The sequence below is a fragment of the Hydra viridissima genome, unplaced genomic scaffold, assembly GCF_058129835.1.
Source record: "Hydra viridissima isolate aposymbiotic clone 2 unplaced genomic scaffold, HvirCarnegie_v1 scaffold_4, whole genome shotgun sequence".
NCBI classification, from domain to species: Eukaryota; Metazoa; Cnidaria; class Hydrozoa; order Anthoathecata; family Hydridae; genus Hydra; species Hydra viridissima.
The window spans coordinates 9,435,352-9,449,934 of record NW_028324303.1 but is presented as its reverse complement, the minus strand read 5'-3'; the positions used below and the strand labels follow the sequence as shown (position 1 = coordinate 9,449,934).

The 14,583-nt window shown below is 30.0% G+C and overlaps 2 protein-coding genes and 2 pseudogenes across 5 annotated transcripts; 2 read left to right on the top strand and 2 right to left on the bottom strand.

Annotated features, from left to right (window-relative positions):
* Positions 1-287: 287 nt before the first annotated feature.
* On the bottom strand, positions 288-2,222 carry LOC145182492 (uncharacterized). Of its 2 annotated transcripts, XM_090085445.1 has the most exons (2): positions 901-2,222; positions 760-824 (listed from the first exon to the last, which is right to left on the bottom strand). In XM_090085445.1, the coding sequence occupies exons 1-2, from the start codon at positions 2,117-2,119 to the stop codon at positions 778-780; spliced, it is 1,266 nt and encodes a 421-aa protein (XP_089941571.1). In that variant the 5' UTR covers positions 2,120-2,222; the 3' UTR covers positions 760-777. The 2 variants fall into 2 exon arrangements, with proteins under 2 accessions (XP_079913765.2, XP_089941571.1); XM_080057639.2 differs by having other exon boundaries at positions 288-2,222.
* A 653-nt stretch (positions 2,223-2,875) lies between these two features.
* LOC149889768 (uncharacterized) lies at positions 2,876-4,643 on the bottom strand. Its single transcript, XM_090085872.1, has 3 exons — positions 4,526-4,643; positions 3,514-4,430; positions 2,876-3,415 (listed from the first exon to the last, which is right to left on the bottom strand). The coding sequence occupies exons 2-3, from the start codon at positions 3,532-3,534 to the stop codon at positions 2,981-2,983; spliced, it is 456 nt and encodes a 151-aa protein (XP_089941998.1). The 5' UTR covers positions 3,535-4,430; positions 4,526-4,643; the 3' UTR covers positions 2,876-2,980.
* A 1,074-nt stretch (positions 4,644-5,717) lies between these two features.
* Positions 5,718-6,820, top strand: LOC149889767 (uncharacterized; annotated as a pseudogene). Its single transcript, XR_016451434.1, has 2 exons — positions 5,718-6,019; positions 6,570-6,820. The product of XR_016451434.1 is annotated as an uncharacterized LOC149889767 (transcript).
* On the top strand, positions 6,748-13,283 carry LOC149889766 (uncharacterized; annotated as a pseudogene). Its single transcript, XR_016451423.1, has 10 exons — positions 6,748-6,934; positions 7,051-7,149; positions 7,763-9,165; positions 9,272-9,357; positions 9,433-9,489; positions 9,564-9,620; positions 9,695-9,764; positions 9,899-10,155; positions 12,465-12,847; positions 13,072-13,283. The product of XR_016451423.1 is annotated as an uncharacterized LOC149889766 (transcript).
* Positions 13,284-14,583: the final 1,300 nt, after the last annotated feature.

The following is a 14,583-nucleotide window of genomic DNA, read 5'->3' as shown; positions in this document are numbered from 1 at the left end:
AATTATGCTAAGAAAAGATAATTCTAAATATCTAAACAGTGTAAACTAAAAAAGATTTTCTGAAAAACATTAAAAAAATTTTTGTTTTTCTCCTATAAATAAAAATTAAATTCCAAGTAATAATATTTGATGATTTCAGAATTAAATTACTGACTTAACCTTTTAACTAGTGACACAATATTGAGGTTTCAAAGAAAATTTTTTTTAGGAGTTTCTAGAATTAATTTGGTTAATTATCATGGATGAAAAACAAAATATAGGAGAAGCCATATGAAAAACAAAATATAGGAGAAGCCATTCTTTAGCTTAAGTTGAATAGAAAAATCTTAATTCATTATTTTTCATCAACACAAATGAATATAACACCAAGAAAAAACACATACACACAAAAACCACATTAAACAGTCACAATTTTAAAAAAATGAAACTTATGAAAAATAAACATGAAAGTTAAAGAAATACTGACCCATACATTATACTGCATATTGACTCATATCCAAAAAGAAAAATCAAGTTTTTTTTTAATACATCAGCACTGCATAAACAAAATATACATATAAACTGGAAGAATCAAATTATCAGTTTGAGAAGAAAAAGTCTCTAACAATGATATTACTAAACATACTAAACCCACAGCATAAATTCTATTAAATGAAATATAAATACTTAAGCATTTCATAAGCAAGATAACAAATGAAACTTGGGATAAGAAACAGCATATTGTACCAATATATGATTTATTACTTCCAGACCATTTCCTTTTTCCGTATAATTTTCCTAAAATTGAGGCGCATGAATCTCCAATACCCAAGGATATAACTCCACTAAAAATACTTAGTGATTTTAAACTTTTATCATTCAAAACAGATTTTGGTGTTAACCAAAATGGCAAAGACATACCCAATATTAAGTACAAATGACTTAAAATTAATTTGCCACTGTCATTATCATCTCTAAATGGTTCCAGGAATTTATTTAAAAAAATGCCCACTCTTGGATAATTTTTGGCACGCAAGACTTCTGCAACAACAAAAACATGAAACACTAAAATAGAAACTAAAGCCAGTAATTCAGAATTTGTCCATCCAGATGAAAAAATAAGAACTGCTATAAGATGAAAAATCTTCCTCACAATTGTTTTTGGTATTCGATTATTTTGTGCTGTTTTTGCATACCAATAAACAACAAAAAAGGAGAATAATACAAGAATGAGCCAGTATAAAAACAAAAGCAGCTTTGATTTAAATAATAGAAAAAAATTTTCTACTACTTTATTTATTGCAGGTTGTATTATACCATGACATAAGATGAGCAAGAAAATAATAAACAATAAAAAAAATACTACAAAATGACAGCAGTAGTTGTATGCAATATTACTGACTTTCAGAACAAACTGAAACAGTATAATAACTATTATAATTGGAACAACTAAAAACAATAAGATTTCTAAAACTATTGAAAGTTCGATATTTGACAAATAGAAGTTGCTTATCTTCGAAAACTTGAGATAAAAATCCAGGTAAATTATCCAAAAACTTTGAACAAGCATAGAAGCTTCTGCAAATGTAAATATTTTATCAGAGATGTGCAAAAAAATACCAATTGACCCAGCAGCAATCCATATTAATAAGAATGTGCAAAATGGATTATATTGATTTTCTGGAAAATTTATATATAATAGCACTGCCAATATAGTGCTAAAACCATTTGCAACTATTAAAGAAAAGGTCATAAAATTAAATATAATCAAAATATATGTCGACATAAAATGTGAGGCATAATGAATAACATTCGCTTCTTGTACGTTTTCTAGATAAAAACTACAGTTTTCAATTTGAACAACAACTACTGAAAGTATTGTCAGGTTTGCATAAATTAACCCATTATTTTGCATGGAACTTGATTTAAATTTATCTTTTAAAAATATTTGTGTAGCATTTAACTGTTCAAAGGCTAACAAAATAACAGTATTGAAAATTATCATGGCTGTCCAAGTTGTGTAACTTGTTGCATGAGAAGTTCTTAAAGCGACAAACGCTGTTACCAAAAAGACAATTAAGCTTTCTGTCAGAAACATTATATTTATTACTTTTTCATACTTTCTGTTGGCACTAAACATTCTGAAGATAACGTTTTTAGTTAAATATGCTCAATATGAAAAGGTCTGTTATAGGCTAACTTCTCTCTCTCTTATAAGAAAATCCTTCGCGAGCGGTTTTTGTACGCGCAGTGGCTCGGGTTACGTCTAGACGTATCTTTAATAAAAGCAATGATATATTATACATATATATATATATATATATATATATATATATATATATATATATATATATATATATATATATATATATATATATATATATATATATATATATATATATATATATATATATATATATATATATATATATATATATATATATATATATATATATATATATATATATATATAATATATCATTGTTTATTACTATATAAATGTAATATATATATAATATATCATTGTTAAATATATATATATATTATATATATATAATATATCCATAGGCGTAGAGTTTTAGTTTTCCCGGATGGGGCATAAACTATTTTGTAGGAGTTAAAAATCTATAATAAGAAATAAAAAGTTTTTTCAATAGGCATAAAAATGTAATTTATTTTCTCAATTAAAATGTGTTCATGCGTATGGAGGCACGCATTATAAACTCATCGATCAAATGATCAAGATCAAGAGTGTAGGCAATATCGCGATGGCAATTTAAAATTGCGAGATGATTCAATCGCTCCTGAGACATTGTAGAACGCAAATAAGTCTACGAAGACAAGAAAAAGAGTGCCTACGAAGACAAGAAAAAGAGCGCTCACACGTACATGAGGTGACAGGCATACATAGTAAAATTTTTACCAGTTTCATAAACTCGGGAATCAGTGAAATTAATTGAGAAACGACACCATCATGGTCTACAAGCTCTTTCAAAACTGATTAAAAATTAGTTAGTTGAATATTCTTGAATTTTGCATGATCTATAAATATGTCGCGATGGAGTTGTAGCCTTCTATAATCTTGAAAGTCATCTTTGTAAAAAGCCTCAACGAGTCTAACTTCCAAGCACTGACCAATGAGAAATTTTTCTACATTTGCTAAATGCTCAGTGGTCTCAGTCGGTTTGAAACGGGTTGCAAGTCCCGTTATAACACAATCCAGAGATGCATAGAAAAGCTGGCGGTAGTGGTCCTCTGGAGTCGTAGCAAAGTATGAAACTCCACTTCCAGTAAATTTTGATGTAATTTTACATTTCTGTGGCATCTCTGCTACAACGGCTGCATCCCATAAGACTTTGAAGAGAGCATCACTCAGGGCTTCTTTTAACACCTCCTTAAACGTGTTGATGGTATTTCTTGCTTTGCAAAAATTAAGCTGCATGCCAAAAATAATTTTCAATAAAGGTCTAACATTATAATTTGCTTAAAATGATATATTAAAAAAAAGACACTATGAAATAAAACAATATTTACCTTGGAGTGCTGTATTAGCATCCTCGATTGACGTGAAGATCATGCGCAAAATTTCCAATTTGAAAAATGTGTCAAACTTACAAAAAGATTACAGATAACCCTATGCTTCTGACTTATTTTTGGCTGAATTATCAGAATGATTTTCAAAATCCTCTAAACAGTTGATAATGGCGGAGTAGTTACTCGTAATAGATATAATGGACGGTTTTCTAAGGATCCATCGAGTGTGGCAAAATGGCCGCAGTGATGTTCCGCTTTCTACATCCTCTACATTTCGAAATTTGTTGAAACATGCCAATCGTTTTTGAGATCCACGGGTAAATACGATGAATGATTACACTAAGTTCATGATATTCCTGATCTCTGTTTGATTTTCAAAAGAATCTTGTGCTACCAAGTTGAGATCATGAGCGCGGTAGTGCACGTAAAAAGCCCGCCCTTCTTTCCCACTCATTAAAGTCTGCAATCCATAGATACTTCCAGACATGTTAGACGATCCGTCAAAACATTGGCCCCGACAATTTTGAATCAACAGGCTAAATCGACAAAAAACGTCCATTAAATAGTTCTTGATGTTCTCGGTTTGCTAAAATCCCATTAAAAGCTCCTCAATTTTAAATTTTTCATTAACACGCCGAATGCAAATCGAAACTTGTTCTTTCGTGGACATATTCGTTGTTTCATCGGATCAAACTATAGAATTGTGATTCGCTTATACTTTCGCATAGCTTACGGAGCGTTGCATGAGCAAAGTCTTGTAGGATTTCGTTTTCAATATCAGGCGAGAGCCACTTTTGCTTTTCAGGACGATTCAACCATTTCTTCAGTTTCAGAAAATCGTCTGCTCGTAGTTTGAGTAGCATGCGAAAGTTTGAATTATTTTCAACCTTTCCACGAATGAAAAGGCCTTGCGTTCCCTAATACATTTAGAAGAAACATTTATTTATCTAGTAAATGAATTTAATGGTTGATAGTTAATCTAAATTTTTCTTAAACGAAATTGAGGAATTACCAAATAAAGAAGTGTTGTAATATTTTTGATAAAGCCGTACGATTATCCATCATTTCTTTATTTTGGTGATGATTAAGCTGTTGGATAAATGTTGTTTCCAGTGTTGCTTAGGCGATCATACTAACAGACGCCCTATGGAGTTCAGATCGTTCGTGAGAACCAAAAGTTTGTGACGATTTCTTCCAATTTTAAAATAAAAGCTTCGTACAAATCTTTTTCTCTTGAACTACGAGGTAAAGGCATTTTCATTTGGGTAGCTTTGATGCAGGTAGAACAAAAAACTTTTTCTTTCTCGCAGTCATGTAAAACCGATTTATGTTTTTCATTTCAGCTTTGTTTAAATTTTCTTCCCTTTTTTGATTTAAAAGATGACTGTCTTGAACAACAAGGTCTAGACTCCTCTGTAAAAGACGGCGACTCAACAACAACGGTTGAATCAGTTGTATCATCTAACTGAACAAATGATAAACTTTCATGAGTATTGTCTTGGAAGTTATTAGCATTTTGAGATTCAGAAAATAATGCAACTGTTTCAATTAAATTTTCTTTTTTTGAAAGGTATTCACTAATCTTCTTCATTCTACAACATCGTACAACTTATTACTTAAAAGTCAATGTACCATTGAACAATTAAAAAATTTCTTCAAAAACTTACCTTTTTTTAATTCAAATGATTTTTAATTCAAAACTTTTAAATAATTAATACAAATAATACTGCCAAATTTATCAAAGAAAAAAAAAATACTAAACGAATGTTTAACTTACACAACTTTTTAGTTTATGTAATTCCGTAAATTTGATTTTTATTACGTTTTTACCGATCTCAAATGAGTCTCAAACTCATCAGAAGCGTGGAATTTCTGAAATTCGAAAAATAATATAAACTTTTGAAAATCACCATAGGTATTTGCGGAAATATTACAATCGTTTTAAATTGTTACATTTGTTAATGTTTAAGTATATTATGGTTTTTATTTTTTAAATATTTTTGAAAACTTGGTGAATTTCCCCGGGTGAAATTCACCAAGTTTTCAAAAATATTTAAGAAATAAAAACCATAATATACTTAAACAGCGACAAATTTCCAGATGGGGCTCGAGCCCCCAAGCCCCAGCGCGTTCTACGCCTATGAATATATCATTGAATAAAAAAAGTTAGAGATACGTCCAAACTTTCGGACGCAGAGGAACATTTTGTTAAACTTTAATCTTAAAAATTTCTTTAGAAATCAAAGATTTCCGTTAACAATGGCTTTAAATGTTGGTGATAAGTTTAACTCTTTAAAAAAGTTAGAAGAAGCCATTAAGAACTATGAAGTAGAATATAGCGTTTCTTTATATAAACGAGAAAGTAGATCCATTGCATCTGCAAAAAAAAAAAAGGCATTAAGCGAACCTTAAACGACGATTTGTTGTTTTATAGCATGGATTATGTATGCTACCATGGAGGGAAAAATTTTAAAAGTCGATCAAAAGGAAAGCGTCCAAATCAAAGGTATATGTTATTTAAAAAAATCTTAAGTACAAGTATTATAAATACTATCTTATTTATGTTAAAGCAATCAGATAATAGAATGTGGACAGGCTCAAAAATGAAACTTAAATTTGAAAAAATAAGTTAATTCTCCTAATTATTTATTATTTTTTTTTGTTTGGTTTATTTAAATAACTTAAATAAATCAAAGCATTTAAAATTATTATATAAAAAAATTTAGCTATTTGAAAAATCCTCATCTTTTCGAAATGAATATGTTTGTATTAAGTAGACATTCTTCTCACATAATTTATGTGAGGAGAATGTCTACTATATATACACATATTCATTTCGAAAAGATTAGGACTTAAATAAGTTGTTGGTCAACTAGATTTATTTATTATCTTTACTTTGACCATACAGTGTATGCATATAAAAGTTTCCCTCACTAAAATTTTTATTTTCTCTTCTAGTGAAACTTTAAACTTTGGTTTTTATACTTTTAATGTCATAAAAAGACTATGTCATAAATGTCTGCATTATATATTTTTTGTTTCTTTCCTATTGATAGCACATTCCAGATAGATTGCCCATATGGAATCTGGATATATCCGACAACGGTTCACAATTATGCATACAAAAGTTGGTATTGGAGCACCACCATGTTGTTGACAAAATCAGCATTTTACTTAGCAAATGAAAATAATTCAAACTAAGATATTTGGAAGCTATTCTCTGTTAACTACACACATTGTGTGTGTGTGTGTGTGTGTGTGTGTGTGTGTGTGTGTGTGTGTGTGTGTGTGTGTGTGTGTGTGTGTATCAATCTGCCAAAAAGAAGAAAATTAAATTCAGATGAAAAAGAAGATGTTTGACGTCTTTTGAGTATGCACGGAAACAATTGGCTTATTAAAGATAAAGTTATGAAGGAAAAAGGTTTTTCTTTAACACTTTTGTATATAAGTTACATTGGAATTCATACTTATCATACTTATGTTTACTCATGTTTACTCTCTACATTAAACTCTTTATAATGTTACTTTTTTTCTTAGGTAAAAAAATTACTCTGAAAGATTTCCATAACATAGCTGCAAAACAGAAAGGTACCACAGATTTAAAATCACCAATTGCAGTCTTTCAGGATTGTAATGGTTAGTATAAATTTTTTTTTTTTAAACAATGTGCAACAAGGAAACAAATATTGATTTCATTTTGATGGCATTGGAGTTTTTTTTTTTTTTTATTTTTTTTATTTTTTTTTTGAATGATGCTTTCAATGTAAGGTGAAAAATTAAGAAGTTAAATTGTAAGTTTTTTGGTAAAATTTGAAAGATATTTCTGTACGTATATTGATGGACTGTTATGTATAGATAGCTCTTGTTATCAAGATAAATCATTATACTATAGTACTATAGTATATCAGATTTATTAACATAGACAAATATAGCATTGCCATGTTCCTAGGATAAGGCTACATGTTGCTAGGCCTATGTTTTATGAATTCAGACCCGGTGCAGTAATAAAGTTGTAAATTACAATTACAATAGCTTGCACTTGAGGAAGTAGCTTCCTGAAGAGCGATTTCATATCCACATTTAAGTGGGGATTATGTACTAGAGTTTGTTCTCCTAATAAATTTGCATTCTCTATGGCAACAGAACCTCTCCTGCCCCATTGTTCTTTTTCAATATAATTAGATTTTCATTTAAAATGTAACACAAATTTTTATTGATGATGTTGAATATGTAACTTCTTTTTTATTAGGACCAGATCTTGAACTAAGAACAGATGAAAATGGTATCATAACTGGAATATTTTTTCAAGACTATGAAATGAGGCGATTTTTTGGTTTACATCCTGAGTTAGTTTTGGTTGGTGCATTTTATAAACTTACTAATTTGAGAATGCCCTTATACATTCTTCTTGTAGTTGGACCAAATGGCAAAATCGAAATTGCAGCTATATTTTTAATTGCATAAGAAGACTGTAATTCTCTTTCAACAATGTTTGAAATATTCAAGGAAAAAAATATAAACTGGAGTAAGATATTATCTGTTTTTACTGACAAAGACATGGAAGAGCGTGAATCCATTAAGCATGCATTTCCACAAATTAATTTATTGTTGTGTATATTTCATGTTTTGCGTTGTATGAGCAGAGAAATAACAACATCAAAAATGAATATATCTGAAACTCAAAGACTGATTGCTTTAAAAGCTCTCCAAAAAATGACATATGCAACTACTGAGAAGAAATATGAAACATTGCGTGATGAAAAAGTTATGCCACCATCTATTGTTAAATATATTGAAGTTTATTGGCATGTTTGTAGGTTCGAGTGGGTGCATTGTTGGCAGCAACAAAATGTAACTTTTGGAGAATGCAGTACTAATCGTCTTGAATCTATCAATTGTAGAATTAAAGCAGTTGTTTCTTTGTTGAGTTCTTTACCTTTATTCTTCAAAGATTTACTTACTGTTGTAGTCTGCATGCGACAAGAAAGAGACCATAAATATATAAATACATTAGAACAGGTCTCTGTTCGTGCAGTTGCAAGTTTTCAATATGAACGTGATTATAAAGATATACTAATGTTGTTTGCTTTTTCTTTTGTTAAATCTCAGCTCAATGAATCTGTCAGCATAGATGGGGACTTACCAAATGAAATTGTACAAACTTCTGGAAAAAGTGAAACAGCTGAGAACAGCTGCGATTGTTTATTTACAAACTCCATGGGTTTGCCATGCAAACACATGTTTGCAGCTAGAAGAATTAAAAAATTGCAAATGTTCTCTGAAAATTGTATTGCTCCTAGATGGTTTAAGGAAACAGTGCAGAAAAATCATCGCATTTTTCTAACGAAGGATCAACATGATAGCCATATAAAGTTTGCTAAGCTAAAGGATAAACCCTTGACCCATGTAGAAAAATATTGTCGCGCTAATTGACTTGTACAGCATTTACCTGATTTAGCAGCAGAAGGTGGATCATCACAGTTTGAATGTAGAATGAGAGTCTTGCAAAATTTAGGAAGTATTTGGGGTTCTAATAATGAAGCTATGGTAACTTCAATTCAAAATCAATTTGTTGATTTTAATATACAAAATAGAGTTTCCAAGTTGGAAATGGATGATGATAAATTTCAGTTTGAACTACATGATAGAAAAGTAAGATGTTGACATTTTATGATTTATTGCCATTTAAGTTGCTAATTTCGCTGCTATAAATTGTTAAGCATTTTAGTATTCATAATTGTTTGTTTTCCAATTATAGCTTGAAATAACAGATTTAAGTGAGCAAGTTGTTGATATGGTTAATATGAAGAAGTTGACAAAAACAATTTTGAACAAAACTATAAAGTAAACTGTGATTTGTTCAACTTATTTTTTAATTATTTATTTTCTGAAGTTAAATTGCTTTATTTCCAATTATAGTTAGAAGGACCAGGTTTCAGTGGAAAAGTTGAAAGTAATGCAGTTCCAAACTATATGGTATACATTTATTTATTTTCCCCTTTTAAAGTTATATATTTTATGAAGGTAAGTAGTTTTATCTCCAATTATAGTTAGAAAGACCAGGTTTCAGTGGAGAAGTTGAAAGTAATGCAGTTCCAAACTATATGGTATGCTTTTTTTTTATTTTCCTTATTAAAATTATTTATCTTATGAAGATAAGTTGTTTTATTTTCAATTATAGTTTGGAAGACCAGGCTGCAGTGCTGAAGTTAAAAGCAATGTAGTTCAAAACTTTATAGTTCCTTGTAAAGGTATTATAGTTTTAACCATCAAATGTGCCTCTTGTTAACTGGCACAACAGGCAATACTTTAATTTTTTTTTGTGAGATGTTATATGAAATAAAACCTTACAATAGAATCAATTGTTGATGAAATTTATTTCTAGAAATTAGAAAGGAAATTGGAAAACATAAAAAAGAAATTATAAATTTTCATCAGATGGATTGTTTAAGTTATTCAAAAAAACTATCATGTGATACTGCTAAAATACTGGAGAGCCAACTTGATTTCTCCCAAACTCAATTTTCATCAAAGTTTTATCAAGAGGACGTCCTAAGTCAATAAGGAATAAAAATGCTGTTGGTCTACGTAAAGTTCAGAAGATCTGCTTGCCTTATGAACAGAAGACTGTTAAAGTTCATTGTAAGTATACATTGTTATCAACTTGTCAACAATAAGAAATTTAAATTTGGCTTTGGTTTACTCAATTGATTTGATGAATTATTTAATTTACTTAAATTTTTTTTTTCAACTTTGCAAGTTAATCTCCATAAGAAGTCATGAGTTAGGGTAAGTCATGGTAGAGAAAGTCAATAGTTTCTCAAAGCCTGATCTATTATATGGTTTAAAATTATGAGTTCTTTCTTCAATAAGTTGTTAACTAGCCAACTATATTTGGACCAATTAAATTGCAAACTATATATACACAAAAAAAACTGTAACATAATTAAAAAAAACTCATTAATTGAAGCGCAATTTAAAAGTTGATGAAAACTAATGTTAAAAAATAAAGATTGCAGATAATTTGTATAATTTCACTAAGGCTATCTTAACTTCAGGCCTCACAATGAGCGGAAAGATGGAGGGTAATTTTATTACCATTACCACTGTTGGAGAACCTTTGTACTCACCAGATATTATTGGTCAAGCCTTTGAATATATGACTGTATCCTGAGCATTATATAAGGGTTCCAGAAATGACTTTCAGCTACCTGGTGTATGATCTTTGTCAAAATTGTCCTCAAAAGCAAATAAACTTTATACTGTATTTTTAATTTCCAAAATATATCACAGTTTGGAAGACAGGTAGAGTTCATGGTTTTTATTGGTTGATGAGGTGTATGTTAAAGCAACTGTTACATATCATGACGAAAATCTTATGGTCATGCTAATGGTAACCCAGAAAAGCTTGCTAAAACATTCCTTACTGTAATCGTTAAATGCCTGTTTGCAGGATCTACATTTATTGTCAGTATGGTACCAGTGTCTAATTTAGATTCTGATATCCAGTATACTATTGTTTTTAATGTAATTGAATCTATTGAACAGTATAAGGGAAAAGTTACTGCTATAGTTTGACATGATGATATAAATATTTGAGATAAATTAGATACACATTGTTTTAGTCTTCTCGATACCATTCCTAATAAACGCTGGAGAACTAAGACAAACATTTTTTTATTATATGATTATGTCCATTTATGGAAGAATATACGTAACAATTGGCTTACCAAAAAGACTAAAGGAATTCAATTTAAATTTTGATAAAGGGGAGCAGTTAGTTGCTGATTGAAAAGATCTTGAGAAACTGAGAGCGTTAGAATTAATCTCACTTATTACATTATCTTGTCTAAATGAATTGACCATTTCTCCAAAGTTTGTAGAACAACAAAATGTGAAACTAGTAATGTGTGTTTTTTGCAAAGAAACCCTTGTAGCTTTGAAAATAAAGTCAGTAATAAACCAGGAAGAATTTAAAGTTACTGTTGCTTTTCTGTATATCCAAATGCATCGATAATTATAAATGTGCAAAGGTTTTCTGATGATGTAAGATTACATCATCCTTTGTGAGCTGTGATTTGAAGTGCTAAAGATACTTGCTTGCAACATTTATCGAAAATTGAACAGTTGTGTGAAAATATGGGAACAATTAATAGTAAAAAAAGAATAAAAACTTTTACTTTGACGGCATCAGATGTAATATTACACACATTAGAAGGTTTTGTAGACTTAACTAGTTTTTACTTGAAACTAATAAAGATATTCAGTTTATAATGCTTGGTGATTTTTTAACTGATTATTTAGAGAAAAATCTTGGTAAATTAAGGCAGAGTGCTGGTGCATCATATTTTATATTTGATCAACAAGCTATTGAGAAAATGCATAATTTACCATGCCAAGTTGCTTTTGAGGTTTGATGCTGACTATATGAGTATATATGAGTGAGATTTTTGACATGTTGGATGATTTAGTAAGATCTATGAAAGAAGATAGCAAAATGGTGTGTGTTTATATTGCTAGATACATAGTTTACAAAACTGAAGTTGGTCATTCTGAAAATTCTTTTTCACATTTTGAAATGTATAGAAGTTATGTGAAAAAACTCAATAGCAGATGTTTAAAAATTCCTGGTAATGCTTTGTGTCAGTGGGTGTTCTTTTGTTATTTTTGTAATTTTGTCCATAAAATTTGATTAGATTTTACTTCAATGGTTTTGTCGAAAATCATTTTCTAAATGTTTTAATTTGGTTAACGAAATTTATTTTTGTTATGTTCTTCCACAAATTAAAATCTTATCGAATATGCTTACAAATAACTATACAAAATTGGCTAATAATTGAACAGGAGTTTGATTACAAGATCACCGTTTGAAAATACTAACAAACTTCATAGTATTTTTTTTTACGAGATGATGAATTTAAATCCTAATTCCTTCTTTCCTTATTTTTTAGTTTTGTTGTGGCGTTTGCTGAAAGGAGGAAGACCTAATGATGTTACATTTATTACACCTGCTGATACTGTAGATCGTAATTTAGAGGCTAAGGGTCTTTCATCATCTCTAATTAATGAGATAGTAGTTTTTGAAATTCTAAAGCCATTTCTTACAGCACAAGCGTGGAAGATTTTAAGAGCTTCTATTTTAAAACGCAAAAAAATGAAAATTTGGAATTGTCCAATTTGTCTTCTCAATGCCTCTACAGAATCAATTGAGTGTAGCAGTTGCCTTGAATGGTATCACTTTAATTGTGTCAAGGTAACATCCAAGATAAATAAAAATTGGTACTGTGGCACATGCTTGTTGAATCCTGAATCTTGAAAATTATTGGTACTTAAAGTAGGTTATTTTTAAATTTAACAATAAACTTCATTTCTTAAAATGTTTATTAACATTAACTGTAATATTAAAAAGAGTTTTTAAAACTTATTTATGTATATTTATAAGTACTATTTATAAAATATCTATGGAATTAATAATACTTATTCAATGTAGTTGTTTTATCTCAACAAGGTTTTAGTGGTTTTAGTAATTTTAGTAGTTTATGATTTTTATTCAAAAAGGGTGCGTTGAATGAGGGACTTCAGACTTTCGTAACACGCTAAAGTCGTTGAAAAGTCTTGCTAAGTCAATACATGCTTAAGAAAGTATAATCATATGCTTCAGGGGGCCGGGTTCGTTGAACCTCCTATTGCTACGTCAAAATGAATTTTTTTCAATGTGGAATATGTATAAGTGTTTTTTTAATGTGGAATATGTATAAGTGTCGCGGTAATCTAATCGTTATAAAACAATTAATGCCCCCCTGGTTAATTTGTATAAATAGCGTGATCTTCGAAACCTCGCTCTCTTGAAGTAACAACAACGTACTCGGGCAACTCTTCTACCACTAGCTGTAATATACAAGCTCTTCTTTGTATTTATCGCATATTTGTGTAACATTACTCTTATAATATGTTAATAAATTGAACTCGTTTTACAATACCACTCTTACGTAAAACAACAAAAATCGAGTAGCGTCATTCTATTTTATGCTTTATCTTTAGATGCTTTCACGTAATAATTGTGCAGCCTCCTTTAATTGTTACAATGACGCTACAGGTTTTGCATTGAGCAGTTTAATTTACTTTGCTCTTTTAGAAATGCTTCCAATCAGGAGCATTTCTTTGAGATTCTTGGAAAGTCATTTTAAAATTGTTTTTCTAAATTGATTTGAATTATTATTATGGTTCAAAGTGCAGCAGTTTCAAACTACGTGTAGGCTATAATGGTATCCTACATCAACATAGTAAAAAGTTTTATGTAAAAAAACAAACGGGAACCGAATTTCCGAGCCAAATAGATCCGGATCTCAAACTATTGGTACGGGTACCCGGTATTCGGTTCCGGATCTTGGATCCGACTATGCCCTACCACTAGTTGGTAATAAACCGCTCCTACCCAATCGATGATTAAAAACTTTCACGCTTAAGCATCCAGTTTACTCCCAGTGTTTCCCAGCCATAGTTCAAGGTTGTTATCGTCGCAAAAAGATATATAAACTCTTCATTGTTATCAGTTTTGAAAGCTGTTTTCAATATTTTTGTTAGCCATTGGAATCTAAATTCCGTATCTGCCCATGCGTTTGACTACCAATAAACATCAAAGTCTTTGTGGTAAAATTCCTTCTCATCTGATTCGTTTACCTTTTCCACAAAAAATCTCCACTAACCGAACTTTTCTCTCAGGCAAACTAGCTTTTGCATATTTTTATGGTTTTGTATAAGTTTTCTTCTGACCTATGAACGGCATGAGTACTCGATCAACGTTGAACATATGGTTAGGTTCAATCTTCCCCATTTGGTGTCATATGATGATTTTTCGTTACCTGACTTTATAACGCTTTTGCGAAGTTTTGTATGAAATTTTATCAATTCCATCAATTATTTTCTTCTATTGATATACTTCTTTGTTTGCACACGTCCAAACATGACTTTGTAAAGTCGAATAAATCTGATAATTGCGCCTTTAGGAACTTTTTTTGCCAGCGTTTTAATTGTCTGTAGATCTTATTTGCATTTACGTAAAACCATACA

What these genes read in the sequence shown, in the direction of transcription:
- LOC145182492 (XM_080057639.2), bottom strand. Translation starts at nt 2,119, where the DNA reads ATGTTTAGTGCCAACAGAAAGTATGAAAAAGTAATAAATATAATGTTT.
- LOC149889768 (XM_090085872.1), bottom strand. Translation starts at nt 3,534, where the DNA reads ATGCTAATACAGCACTCCAAG. An exon ending in TGCTAATACAGCACTCCAAG is followed by an intron (nt 3,416 to 3,513) that starts GTAAATATTGTT and finishes TTTGGCATGCAG; the next exon opens with CTTAATTTTTGCAAAGCAAG.